This window comes from Onychostruthus taczanowskii, unplaced genomic scaffold (assembly GCF_017590055.1).
Source record: "Onychostruthus taczanowskii isolate IOZ18803 unplaced genomic scaffold, ASM1759005v1 scaffold5, whole genome shotgun sequence".
In the NCBI taxonomy this organism is placed as follows: Eukaryota; Metazoa; Chordata; class Aves; order Passeriformes; family Passeridae; genus Onychostruthus; species Onychostruthus taczanowskii.
The window spans coordinates 8085274-8099962 of record NW_024502568.1 but is presented as its reverse complement, the minus strand read 5'-3'; the positions used below and the strand labels follow the sequence as shown (position 1 = coordinate 8099962).

The window sequence follows — 14689 nt, the reverse complement described above, 5'->3', positions numbered from 1 at the left end:
ATAATATCAACATAAAAGTTTCCATCAAGAATAGACTCAGTTTCTTTATGAAGCAAATCTAGATTTTGGATGTTGTTTTGGATGGCAGCTGTATGATGAGATGAATTAACACATATTTCCAGAAGCCCTACATGCACTCTTACATTCTAATAACCAAATTTTTTTAATGAACATGTGACCACAGAGTTGATGACTACAGACTGTTCAGATATAATTACTATAATAACAAAGACAGTTAATGTAACTTACACTTGGTCTAAATAAGTAGGTAATCACCATTAGTTGCTTCTATGAAAGATTAGAAATAATTATGTGAAGATTACCTAAGGAGAATGGAGTACTGTAGACTATAGAAAGAAGATGATTACATGCAGTATCAATAAAGAAAACCACAAAATTTTACAAACACCTTTGTTAAGCAGTTACTACCATAAAAACACATAATTGCTATGTTACAGGGGCAAAAATACAAATAGTTGCTAATCATTACGAGGAGAGTCTAAATTTTTTTTAATTTAAAAATATTTTTATTAATTTATTTTTTCTTGTTCTCCTGCTGTGCAAATCTTAAAACTGAGGAGCTCAAGGAAGTAGCATTCATATAGAATTCAGCATTCAAAAAAAAAAAAAAAAAGAAAGAAGAACAATACTAAGGGGCACACACATCAAAAACACAGTTTATCAGGTTCACTACGCAGGAGGAGAAAACAATGCCATCCCTAAAGCTAGAAAAAAAAATTAGGCATTAAAAAAAGCTGAGGAATCACACGGACAAAATCCAGGAGAGAAGTCAATGTCCAAATGCAGTTCATATCCTGTTCTCCTGACTCCACTTTTGAAAGTAAGGTTTTGGACTTTAATACATGCTTGTATGTCAAAGCAGAAGAATAAAACAAATGCTTACATCAAATAGTCAATAACTGCAAAGTTTGCAATTACAGCATTGTCTCTTCCTCAGCAGTAAAGCCTTGGGGAGGCCTAACTATGGGACAGGAGCTTAAATAATTAAATTTCCACCAGGTAGCTCCAACCAACTTTGAAGATAGGGGAGAGGTAAATATCAAAAATTTTGTTACAGAAGCAGGAATACAATTCCAGCACATTGTAGCTGACTTCAGGTGATCCCATGAATGCTTACAATGCAATACAAAAACAAGAGCTTATCCCAGTTTATAACCCACTCCCTCCTTTTCCTTTGCTGTTTAAACAATCTGCCAATAGTGATAGCACAGAGAAGAAATCAATAAGGCATGTTTTCTATCTGCACTATGGTGATCATAGGCTGGAGCAAGTTTTGAAAGTAGGTCACTGCATTTGTGTTTTGCTTGTTCCTGATATAAGATAACTGCAGTAAGATTGTGGACAAAGTTTTTTGAGTTGTGCTCACAGGCTAGATGCTGATTTTGCTTTTTCAGGAATGATTAAACGCAAATAATTCTCTCTTATAGATACATGCAGTGTTTCACAACACAGCCCTGTGGGAGGCTGAGCATGCTCAATTCCTGTTTAGTCAACAGGCACACTACACCCCTCAGATTTGGCAATAAGGGCCCAAAGCTAAGCAAAAAGCATTTGGTATTCATAGTTTTTCCTCTATCCTTGTAGCTCTTTTATTTGTACACTTCAGTATCATCTACTGCTGGTTACCTGTTTAGTTCTATAAACCTACACAATAGGTCAGTAATGGTGCTGTCCTTATTTGTTTACTCATTTTTAACCACTCTAGGAAGTGCTGCCATGGCCTTAGTGATATGCCTATTGAAAAACAGGTTTCCAAAAAGATTATGTGACTTCAAAAAAGGAAATGTATATTTTTATTTTCCTGGATAGGTTGTTAACTGCAAACTCAACATTTTAAAAGGGTGTATTTGAAAAAAGTCAACATATTAAAGACTGGTTTTGTGACTCCTCAGAAAACACAGCCAGATAATAGTTCAGATGGAACTGAAAAGTATACTTCACTGCCTTCTTTTCAGCAGCCTAAACCTAACACAGAGAAACCAACACTTCATAATTTAAGAATTTCAATTCAAAAAGGAAAAAAAATCTGCTAAAAGTTGTACACAGTAATACAGGCTACATAACAAAGAGCAAGGATGTTGTTTCTCATTTGTGCTGGCTAATCTAGAAGTAAGACTTTTCAACAAGTGGCAGTAACTTGAAAATAAGCAGTCAGCCAAGGCAATAGTTAGAAGAGGAAGTCATGCACGAACTCTCACCCTAAAAATATTTTACTGTCGTGTATATAATTTTGTTGACTCTGTTCATCAGTTAATAGTAAATGATTGTTGCCACAATACACAGAGCATCACCATGCAAGTTCAGAAAGCCTTAAGCATTTGCCCAAACACAGTAACACCATACCATACCACACCAGAAGGCTTCAGGCATCTGCCCATACAGAATAACACCACATCACTTCAGAAGACTGCTCCTCTTGTTCTTCAGCCCAACCTTTTATCCTCACTATGTTGATGCAGTGCCCCTGTGTGCCCTCTGCTCCCTTTGGTGTTGGTCAGTGCCCCTGGGCACTCCAGGCTCGTTGCTGTCAGTGCTGCTCACCTGCTGCTCACAGCTGTGCCCACTGGGGATGAGGCTGGGCCAGCCCCACTCCCAGTCACCACAAACTGTGTGCCTACAAATGATGATTTTGAAAGATGAATTCTGCAGCTCTGCACGGTATGTGCTGCTATAAATAGCCAGAGATATTTCAGAGCCAGAATAGCTACATCTCTGGCCTTAGATGGGTTTGGCTCTTTTCTAACTCTTATGCAATTCCAAAGGTGAGGTACAACCTCCTGAAAAAACAGGTTGATGGCAAAAAGTGACAGAAGAACACTGACTGGCCATGGCCTTACTGCCATCAGTAGCTCATTCCCCACCAGCTGTGAAATAACTCCCGTAGTTTTGACACAGCTTCTCAAGTCTCAATAGGTCAAACAGTGAACCTAAATATTACCTATTTACATAATAATCCTGATCCTATGTTCTCCTACCCTGCATGTGGACTTGAAGGACAAGACTGCTGTCTCACATACTCCCGTGCTTAAAACTGTTCTTGCTGCTCTTCACCTGTAAGCAGAGCCAGGAATTGCCCATTTGGTGAGCCAAGGAAGCCTGCCAGTCCTTTGGAAAGCTGCAGTCACAATGCAGGCAGGATTATACAAACATCTCAAGTGTCATAAGCCATTTACTGAGCCTCTCCCTTATAAGAAATGATAGAAAATTTACACCCAAACTGGCAGGGGAAAAAAATGAAAAAGTAAGCAAACAAACATTTGTCATTCTCACCCTCAAAATACTATGGGCAACCCCAAATAGAATTAAAAGAAATAGCCTTGTAGTTCTGAGTATTATGAATTACTCTCTGTCCCTAGTTTACAATGTTCTTAACTCATATCTACACTGTTAGAAATGCACTATGAGGGAAAGAAGCAAAATATGACTTTGCAACAAAGACAAATCTCACTTTTGTGGACTATTATTTACAAGGAAATGACAAGAGGTATTCCAGACAATAGAGCATACACCATTCTAAAATGATTCAAAAGCCCCTGGTCAAATGAAGTTGGAAGGATAATTTTACTGTGAAAAGATAGCAAATAACTTTTGAGTTGAAACTGCTTGGGAGCTAATCCCAGTAAATCGATGAGCTCTTTGGAGGGCTCTCCAATGTGATATTCAGCAATTAATGGAACATGTTAAAAGCATGTTCCTGATTTTACTTCATCAGGAATAAAGTTATACATAATAACAGGCAGCAGGCAACACAAATTTTATGCAGTGTTTCTCTGCAGCTGCTCCTGGAAAACTTGTTTTGCAATATATCTTGAATATCTGAGATGTTTTCACATACTGAAGTAAGCCTTCAAAATGTTAAGTACCTTCCAAAGGTGTCAAGCACTGTTGGGTCTCACTGGCCTCAATTTTAGGACAGTGGTTGTATGCAAGATAAGGTCCTTTGCAGATAAGACAGGACAATCAAAGTGTAACTTCCAAATGCATATGAGAGTTTCAACTGTGGGACTCGTGTATAAGAAGTCAAGTGGCCTTGGTTTGAACTCCAGCCCTAGCTTCATTTCACAATTGATTGCTGGATAAGAGCAATACATGGCCGGACTCCAAATCTCTCACAGAATCAACAAGTCTCTTTCCCATTGATAAGGTTTCCCTAGAGAGAGCTGAAGCAGTAGCAGGCAACATGCATTGACAACAAAAAATATTTGTATAGGGTATGAAGACCACCAGTCCAAGCTTTCTCCCACTGGCATGTTAGGAAAATTAACATATCATCTTCACAGTTCTGAGAGTAAGACAGGAAAGAACCCCTTACAGAAAGAGCTGTTCCTACCTTCTCTTTGAGCTCACTCAGTTCCTTGATGAAACTATCTCTCTCCTTCTCCAATTGGTAAATAATTTTCCTTTGTTTCTGAGCTTCTATCTTATAATTTTGGATTTCAGTCTCCAAGTTCTGTTTTGACTGTTCATGGAGCTTCACCAAATCTATCTGCTTCTGAGTAGCATTTGTAGCCTTGATCAAGTTCTAAAGGGAACAAAAAATAATGAGTCCTGAGCTGAAAATGCAACACTGTCACCACTATGACAAAAGCATGCCATTGTCAAAGCGGATTATGGACTTTTCAGTGTTATTATTCCTTATCTAATTTGTTCAGTTGAAATACTTGAACCTTAAATCTGATTTAAAAAACAAAAATCTCTAGCACAGCTGCTAAATAGAGCTTTTACTGATTTCAAGTTAAAGCACTAGTGTCTGCATTAAAAAAAATAAAATTGACAGGATTGTTTACAAGTGGATATAACTAATGACTGGAAAATCCTTACCAGCTTTAAGGCATTTTGATGGTAAAGCTTGCCAATAGCCATTAACATTAATAATAAAGCCAAATACACTTCTTTCTCATGTCTTCAATAGAAAGTTCAAGCTTGAAATTAACCAAGCTTACTTTAAAATTTTGCATAAAGATTAAACAGAAAACATCAACATATCATCTTTACAAAATCAGCCTCCTGGTCCCACTTCAAAATTTCCATCCCTATACAAAACAAATATTTGTTACTTGTCAAATCAGAAACTCTGCTAGATTCAAGACACAGGACAGTGAATCTACACCAAATAAAGCATGTCAGAAATCATGTTTTAGCATTGAATTTAGTAGATAACACTTCAGGACTGCCCACAAACATGAAATGCTATACTGCAGTACAAGAACCTTGGGCTGATGGGAAGCAATCAGTACGAGAAACAGATCTAAAAGCAAGGATTACTACTCAACCTGCCAAGCTGCTACACAGTGTATCAACACTCTGGTTGTTCTTCTATTAGCAAACACTTAGTTTGTATAGATTAATACCAAACTTCATAAGATACAGAGTAAAAGATCTGTGTAAAAACACAGATATAGCAAACTCTTTGGATACCAAACAATGTGTTTGCAGTTTGAACTCCCTGATGGTTTATACATTAAAACTTGGAAATCTTCTGTGTGTTTATGGATATTAATACTATTTCAATGTACAGAAAAGAAGTAGTTTGTACATCTGCTTAAGGAAATCTGAAGGCTTTAACTTAATATTATGTATTCTACATTTCTGTGTTGCTGTGAATGTTGAAGCTACAAGCACTTCATTCTCAAGCTGTGAGGCTTATCAATATGACCAATGCAAACTCACCTGGTTTAGCATATCCCTCTCCCTCACAAGCCCATCCATGGCTCTCTTGTCAGCCTCTGCCTGTTTTTTGCCTGTCTCCAACTCTAGAGAAAAAGAGGAAAGATAGTGAATTCTGTGTCCAAATTGTACAGCTGTTAAAAATGCAGAAGTCCACAATTTAGTGGACTTTTTTTAAAACCTTGACATTACATAACCAATTCAAGTAGTTTTGAACAGGTTTTACAACCCTAGGTATTAGATGATGCTAATGCTTATCTGGGTACCTAGAATAACTTAAAAGAACTCAGAAAACAGATCCACCTGTCTCTTAAGCACCTACCTTTCTCCAGTCTGATTATTTGATTTTTTAGCATGCTTTTTTCATGTTCTGCATCAACTTTTTGTTCCTCTGCAGTACGCAGCTTATGCTGGAGAACATCTCTCATTTTGCTCAGCTTTGAAATTTCAAGGCTCATATGAGCTGCTTCATCCTCTATCTCCTACAGAACAGCAACAAGGAAAGGGGAGAGAAAGCATTCACAGAAAGAAGGAAGAAAATGCTTTTTTATTTGGTGTACACTTACTCCATGGAACTCAGGAAGAAAACATGTAAGTGCTGTGGGTCAGCTGCAGAAAGATAATTAGCTAATTGAAAAATATTTAAAATAATTTAAACAAAGCCAGCTTGGGAAATGAAAATTATAATCAAATCTTATACTTTAGGGCTGAAGATGATCAACAAAGAACCTCGAGCTGCAAACCTCACACAGCACTACCCAATTAGTCCAGTTAATTAAAAACAGGCAGATCAATTTTCATTTGAAGTACTAGGCACAGTGATTGTGATGAGAAAGATATCCATAGTGTAGTCTTGATTGCATGTCCATAAATAGCAGGTATGTATTATCCCCATCTCTTTCATAACCTATGGCTTTAAAGAAAAAGCAAAATCCAGAGTCTATCTCATTTGCTATACAATAGAGGAAAAAAAAATCAAGCAAAGTACTGCATAACTGGTTACTGGGAAACATAACCAATAATCACAACAGCAATCAGTCTTTTTCCTTTTAAGAAGTATAACTTTGTATAATTCAGTGCCACTGCTAGGTTTTACAGCCATCACAGACACTGTGTTCCACTTACAGCCTCAGATACTGATTGTGTGAGAAGGGGAATCCTGCTATGAAGCATCCTCTGGGAGAATTGGAATCTTCTTAGTTCTTACTGACAATAAGCTTCAAGAGGTTTAAGAGTAGTTTGACAATTCACATTGCCCAGCACACTGCAGGATGGTATTGCAGGCACAATCCCTACAAAAACTGCACCCCAGATCATGACTAAGCTCTTAACCTTTAGCAGCTGGCTTAACTGCTAACTGGGCAGTATCTTCTATTTTTTCTTCCCAGAAGTCCTTGAGCATGACTCTGAAAGTTCCATCAACTTTTCCTGAAATCAGCATCAGATAGATCATAGAATCAAAATCCTCTGACACTCTAAAGTCCCAGATGTAAGTCATATTTGTAAAGTTTTAAATAAAGGTGGCATTGGTAATGATAAAACTGGATAACCTGGAAAAGAGAGTAATTTGTTTTTCAAATAAGTAAGAAAAACGGCCTTCAGTTTCACTAGTAAAATACAACAGAAAGAAAGCTCCTATCAGCCTCCATTAAGGATCCAAATCAGAATCATTTTTGTCATATTAGTTGTGAACTGAGCTTTTAATCAGTCAGGGGTTAGTTTCTATCAGACTAACAAGCAAACAAGCTTTTTATTTAGGTGTGTTATACTCAATAAAACTCAAGAAGATAATTATTTTCTACCTGAATTTTCTAATGTTTAGTATTTTAACCCCAATGGTGACACAAAATGCAAGATATGGTAAATAGCATAATAGCATCCAACATCTATACATTACCCTTTGTCAAGTGCTCTCAAAATACCCTAATAAGAATGTGCAGGAATCCTTTAATTCCTCCTCAACAGAGACTCATCTGCTTCTGAGTTGTATGAAATGACTGTTAAGTGATGTGAAGTCAGGCAACAAACCCATTTATATCTGAAAGTAAACACCATCTTGGTTATTTATATTCAACTTTCTCAATCAATACTTGAAGGGAGAAGAAATTAGTGTTGAAAGTAATTCTCTTCAGTGGAAACTATCCAGGACACCATTTTTATCATTTATAACCATTTTTCAATGGATTTTGGCAAAATTCAAATTATGTTAATCATTGTAAGAAAATCATCCCTCCTATTTGAAGATCTCAGGATTGAAAAGAGATCCATGTTTGTGACCACCCATTCTTTACGAACAGTGTTGAACATTTTGGTTCATGTGTTTTATGAAACAACTCCTCCAGGAGAACAGGTGCTACAATGTCAGATGAGAGGGTTGAAGACTACCTGCCATAGAACGAATGGCATCCAGCATCAGATTATTCCTAAAAACTACTCATGTTTCCTCCAAAACTACCTGTGGGGAACTATCAGGACAAGAACTGAAGTCATCCCTGTCCCAAGTGGTAAGATTTCATTGGAATGACACAGCTGGGAGGATGCACCTTCTGGAACTTACTTTCATTTGTGCCGTCTTCTGACCAATGTCCTTCATCACATCATCAAGCATTGCACTCTGCTGCTCACTCTCTTGTGTGAGCTTTTGATGTTTCATCTTCAATTGCTCAAGTTCCTTACCAGCTTTTTCATTCAAGGTCTGTTAGATTAAAGAACAATCCTATTAATTCTTCTAAATTTCATTACAATACCTAAATACACCTGAAGACCAAACTTTCCTGCTACTCAGGAGACAAAAGCTGCTGCAGATTGTTGTCTGCTTAAAAACCAGCCTTCACTGTTGATGAAATTACTAATATTACTAAATATGATACATGGTCATAATGACATGGAGAAATCATAATTTCTAATGAACAACAGATCCAGTGTAATTTATTTTTTTTTTTTTCTGGAAGCTTAGCAGGTGTTTATTGCAGGTGGTAAATAGATATCTTACTTCTTGTTAGGCATCTGGCAACCATCACACAATACAGCTTGATACATACAATTATTGAAAATTAGTATAAGATTCAAATCACTTCAATCAGCAGAGGGCAGGGAAGCTCTGTTTTATGAGCAAGCATCCTACATTAATGTGCTGATAACATTTCTCTGGGTACATGGTTTGCTGAGACCAGGACAAAGCATTCTGCTCTTTAATTTTTCTTCAGTTAAACATATGGAGTAGTGGTATTGTGGTTTCTATACAGAACATATTTCAATACTGGAGCTACCAGATTTATCTTCTGCTTGATGGAAGTTTCCTTGCAGATATTACATACATAAATGAGGAAAGAACAACTATCATATTTTTCACTCCTGATGAAGTCAATATACATTGCACCTTTAAAAAACATTAAAGGAAAAGAAGTAGAACCTAGCATAAAAACAAGAAATACTCCTTTTTATATTGCAAATGTCAGGATAACAATTTCAGGTAACCCTTTATTGAGTCTTGGATGGGGGTGGGATACAGCTTATAGCAACTGTATCAAGCCATTTTCAATGTCATACAAGAAAGGGCCTTTTATTAGAAATTTCTTATAAAATAAGAGTAAGAATAAAAGAATGCAGACATCACAACAACTACAATTCAACTGAGACAATAACCTGATGAAGTTGCAATAGCTGTCTTACCCTCTTTGAAGATTTCTACCCTGACCCTTGCAGAGTTGGACAGCCTGTGTTTTGGACAGACTTCATGCAAAAGACCATTTAAGGCATTCACAGACACCTTCAAGCCAGCACAGGCAAGGAAGACAATGAAGAAGTCTGGTTAATTAGCCCACACAGAGCACTTTATGTGAACTCTCGGTTTCCAGGACAGTTTGGATAATTGAATGCTCCTAAAATCTACACTTTGAAAGGCTCAAAGAGACTATAAAAAGGAGCAAGAATGGAACAGAACCAGTGTATACAATGTGATTGCCATGGCAGATGATGGAGCTGCCCTCAAAAGCTGCATCAAATCAGTGATATTCAGAAAATTAATCAAGTCTTCTCTCTATCTCTTTTTTGAGTATTTTAGTAAGACTTTGTGTTGACTAAAAATTGGCACTGACTTCTACCTTCTCAAATTCAGGGACCAGAAGGGAAGAAAAAGCCATAAAAGTTATAAATTTACAAGAAACACACAACTCAAAAGGAAGTTTCCCTTGAGGTAGGACTGGTTTACAGTGATGAGATCTCCCCTGCCATTAACTGAAATTGCTTCTCTGAGAGTTTCTCAAAGTCAGGGGAAATGGACTGAAAACCTGAAAATTCACACACTTGCAGAACACTATGTTAGGACATGTACAGATAAAGTTTTTAGAAACGGAATGAGGAAAATAAATCACAAAGGTTTATGAAGACAGTTCCCTGCCCTTTCACAGGCTTGAGAGGCAGATAAAAATTATTGTGAAAAAGAAGAAAGAAGGGGATGGAGGTAAAATTATTTTACCAATGCCACTAGACACAATCAATAGCAACGCTGGCAATGTAGCCAGAAGTCCAACCTGGCAGTCTCCTGCTCCTATAGATCATCCATGTTCTTCACAGACTGTGTCTCATTTGCTGTGATTTTTTCAAGATGAACGATATAATTGTGATCCACTACCGACTTCTGTGAGAAATCTATCTGAAATCTGTCAGCAAGCTTTACATACTTATTTATTAGTAAACTAATATTTATATAAAAAATAATGTTTATTAAAATTTAATCACTTACTCTCCCTCCCTTTCCTTTCAGAAAAATCCATTTTCTTCTTAATTACAGATTTTACTCAAATCTTAGACCTGATAAATACAGTGTGCCATATACCCTACCTTCTGCTCTTTAAGATTATTTTCTATTTTCAGTTGTTCCTCTTTGTCATTCTCTATTTGTTGCTGCAACTTCTGGACCTCAGCTTGCTTCTTATCCATTTCAGCTAGAAGATTTTTCAGATCAGTCTCCATTTTTTCCTTCTTTCGTGCCTCTCGTAATTCCTCACTTTGACGCAGCTGGATGTCTTGCTGAAGCTATAATAATAGAGAAAAAAACAATTTTAAATTCTGCTGCCTTTTACTCAGGAAACAAGTCCTCTCACCTCTCTGATTCTGTTTGACTTTAAAAACAAGAGCTTCTATATTACTGCAACGATCATTGTATGCCAGATCTTCTCAGAAGTAAATGTTTTCTAATGGTTGAACAAAAAATTCTGGATGTGGGCCCTATTATTGATGACAAAAGTTTGTTAAACACCAGTCAGTTCACCCAGACAGAAGGGTCTGATACAGTCCAAACATAAAAGCATTCATCTGGAGAAGCAGTGGCATAAATATCTTTACTGTTATAAGTTACTTGCAAAGTGGTACTTTCTGAATGAAGCATCAAAATTAATTGGGGCTTGATGCTGTATTGCAAGGATTTTTCTTTTTATTATTCTCTCTGACTAGCAGAAACACTTATTACATTGATGTTAAAGGAAATAGAGAGATGTCAGACCAGTGTTCATTTTCCCAACTGGTCTCAATCTTTCTACTCTCAAAGTTCCTATGTGGGAACTCTGAAAGAGGAAATTTTTCTCATATTTAATAGACTGTCTTGTGACTCCTGCTCTCTCCCTTCACAAAAATTTGATGGAGCAGAATCAGCAGAGAGGAGACACAGGGGGCTGATCCATATGGAAATATTCGGTTCAGCCAGGGACCAGCAATTGAAAGATGTTCTTTGCTTAAGGATTCCTCCCCCTCTGAGTCCACAGATGAAAAGTTGCCAGAACTAACAGCTTCTTCAACAGGATCTTCAAAGAGACATTGTCATTCAAGCAGTCTGAAGTGGAGAATAATTCCATACTGGAAGAATGGGAGGTGATTACAAATGCTGTAACAATTCTGTAAATTTAAGGGTTGATGAAGTGAGTATCAGAAGATTAAGGCTGCCAAGATTCAACAAGTTTTTACTCTTTTCTCTCATGCCCACAATGCTGTCAGAAAAACAAAGATTTTATATTCTCTTCTTGTACGTTACCATCATCTGCTTTATAAATAGAAACAATTTCTGTGCATGAAACCTAGACTGATCATTACTTTCCTATTTGTGATTTATAAAAAATTGAAAGCTAAATGCTCCTTCTACCTTTTCTCTGTTCTTTGTTTAAATGTGATTTTCTACTCTTCCTTTCTCCAGGTGTCTTGCTCCACCCCTATTTATATTCTGCTTTAATTCTTTCATTTCTCATTATTATGCTTATATATTTGATATATCAGAGTTCTGTATGCCATCTTCCATCTTTTTCCACCTTCCATTCAGTGGCTATTCCACTGATCCTCAGTCTTCTTATCTCTAGCTGCTCTACACATTTCAAGAAATCCATACATATTGATCACAATATGTGATCTCAAATGGTCAGAAAAATAAAAAGCCTAACTTCATGTAAAGCTGAGATGGAGTGTGACTGCTCTCTACAGACAACTGTGTTGTGAAAAATTTAAGTGGAAAACCAGTAATCCAGAATCAGAGTAAAGGAGAAAGTAGGAGGTACCTAATGATGAAAAAAGCAAAAATCTGGAAAAAGCTTCCCATAAAGGAGAGAAAATAACTTCATTATTTTTAATACAGATTTTGATACATTCTTAAGAACGATGGTATCTCATAATATGACAACCACTGCCAACCGCAAGGGACCAAGAATCTCTATTCCAGGTCCATGTTCTAAGTGTCTCTTTTGAGGCATAATGATTTAAAATACAGAAAACATCCCATTTCTTCAGCATTAAAGATTATCACAATTCACAAAAAAACAACCTTGGCCTCATTGGGGTATTGGGAAGCTGTGGAAGCAGCTGATACATGACAATACACTTTGCAAAGTACATAGCCTAAAACTACAGAAAAATATAGAAGTCATTCACAGCAGAGTCCACTCAGAGCACTCCTGAAAAGATGCGAAAGAACATGTGGTAGTGTCCCAGTCACTGGAGATCAATTCCAAGGGTGGAGAAAGGCTCAGGACAAAGCCTAAAATCACCATCTGGTGGTCAGAACAAACCTGCAAAACGGATTGCTCTGCTTCATTTTTTGCCTTTTCTGTTTCCTGCTGTTGCTCTGTGATTTCAGTGAGACTTTGACGTAACTTCACAACTTCTGACAACAGTTGGTCTCGCTCTTCTGTTACCTCTTCTTGAAGTCTTAGCAAATCCTCAACACTGGAAGCAAGGAAATAATAGTCAAGCAGTGTCACAGGCCATTTCTGTTCTTCCTCCTATGCCAGACAAAGACTTTTATGAGAAAGAGGAGTTTAATTTTTTTTTTTTTTATTTCAAACTCCTCTGTATGAAGACTGATGGTCAATTGAATTATATGCTTTATCTGCTGTGAGCAGTCACCATCAGCCAAGTCAAAACTCTTTCTTGTTGTCTCACATCCTTATGAGTCTGAATAAACCTTCCATTCCCCAGGTAACAGGGAAAAAAAATTTCCTCTTCTATTCCCACTGCAAAATTAGTCAGGGACTAATTTTAGTTTTAATATAACTAAAAATGTTATACTGTTGTAACCTGTCTCGCTGCACCTCACCTGACTGGACACCTAACTAGGGTATGTCTTACAGTCACATCATGTAAAAATAAAAACTAACTCTGTTTTGACACATTTCCAATATGAAAGGAAGTCCAAGCTGCGGGTTCAAGCTCAGTCTTAAAAAGCAGTCTAATTGTTCTAAAAGATTATTGGGTTTTCAAAGCTGAAATCTGCAAAGGAGTTACTTTATCTAATGGCCTTGTCACTGGACAGGGTATTTAAGCACAGAACTGGAGGGCAATACAGAGGGAACTTCAAGAAGAAATTGTAAGCTGGCAGCAGCCGGGGCAGAGCTGGAAACAGGAGTGAGCCTTGTCACTGGACAGGGTATTTAAGCACAGAACTGGAGGGCAATACAGAGGAACTTCAAGAAGAAATGGTAAGCTGGCAGCAGCCTGGGCAGAGCTGGAAACAGGAGTGACGTGTCAGCAAAGTAACAGCTCCTGGCTCTTGCTGGAAAATGCAAAAAGCAGCTAAAGAGAGATGACTTTAAGGAGTTACACTAAGGGCAGACTGAATGACCAAGGTTTTAGATCCAAGGAAAGCTGTTAAACAGATCCAGAAGATGTCAGAGACAAAAGGTGGAGGAGTAGATTTGTCATGGACCCAGGTGGTTTATGTGCTGGCACATTTCTTGGAGGGGGAAGTGCCTGAGCACACTGAAGGCCTCCTGTTTTTGCAGCCTGGATACACAAAGAGTGCAGAGACAAGCATGTTCCATACATATCCTGCATGCATATTATAAATAAATACCTTAAACAGTGTGAAAATTTTAAGCCATAATCAGGCAGGCCAATCACCAGCAATTTCAGTAGAAAGTGCACAGGCCATAGGGTCAATACACTTAATCTTATCTTTGAGTTTAACTTCATGTTACAGCATAAGCAGTCTCTGAGGACCTGATACTACAAACAGTAGGCTCTGGACAGCTTCTGAGCAGCTCCAGAGCATGATTATTATGTGCACAATGCAGTGGCTTAGAGGCTCCATCTCAGGCTAGGTCCATCTATGTGTGTTTGGTTAAAAAAACCGAAACATAATCTTGAAAGTGTATAAAACACAAACAAGAACACAGACAGTGTCAGAGCCTTATAACAAAGCTGGAACAGAAGAGAAATCAAGTGTCCTGCCTTCCTGATTTATCTACTTGCTCTTGCTGCTGTGAAATGTAAAAATGTTGACAGGATCCTATTCTCAAAGTATGCTGAAGAGTTTGTCAGATAAAACAATATGACACATACTGAGAAAGTGCATAGTATTCATTTTATTTGATCTTTCAGCTTAATCCAATACTGAATTAACTCAGTCAGAGCCTGATTCTGTACTTGCTCACTGCATAAACACACAAATAAATGTGTATTCATGAGAAAAGTAAAAGACAGAAAAGATCTATGTTTTCCACTGTGTCTACATGGCTAAACA

The 14689-nt window shown here is 37.4% G+C and overlaps 1 protein-coding gene across 1 annotated transcript in view; it reads right to left on the bottom strand.

Moving 5' to 3' along the window:
• CFAP58 (cilia and flagella associated protein 58) overlaps positions 1-14689 on the bottom strand; it is a 55791-nt gene that overhangs the window by 35285 nt on the left and 5817 nt on the right. Inside the window, exons 3-8 of the mRNA XM_041415535.1 lie at positions 12738-12894; positions 10531-10725; positions 8246-8383; positions 6011-6170; positions 5692-5774; positions 4352-4543 (exon numbers count right to left, since the gene is read on the bottom strand). Coding sequence (XP_041271469.1) covers positions 4352-4543; positions 5692-5774; positions 6011-6170; positions 8246-8383; positions 10531-10725; positions 12738-12894 — 925 coding nt within the window. The remainder of the gene's footprint in view (positions 1-4351; positions 4544-5691; positions 5775-6010; positions 6171-8245; positions 8384-10530; positions 10726-12737; positions 12895-14689) is intronic.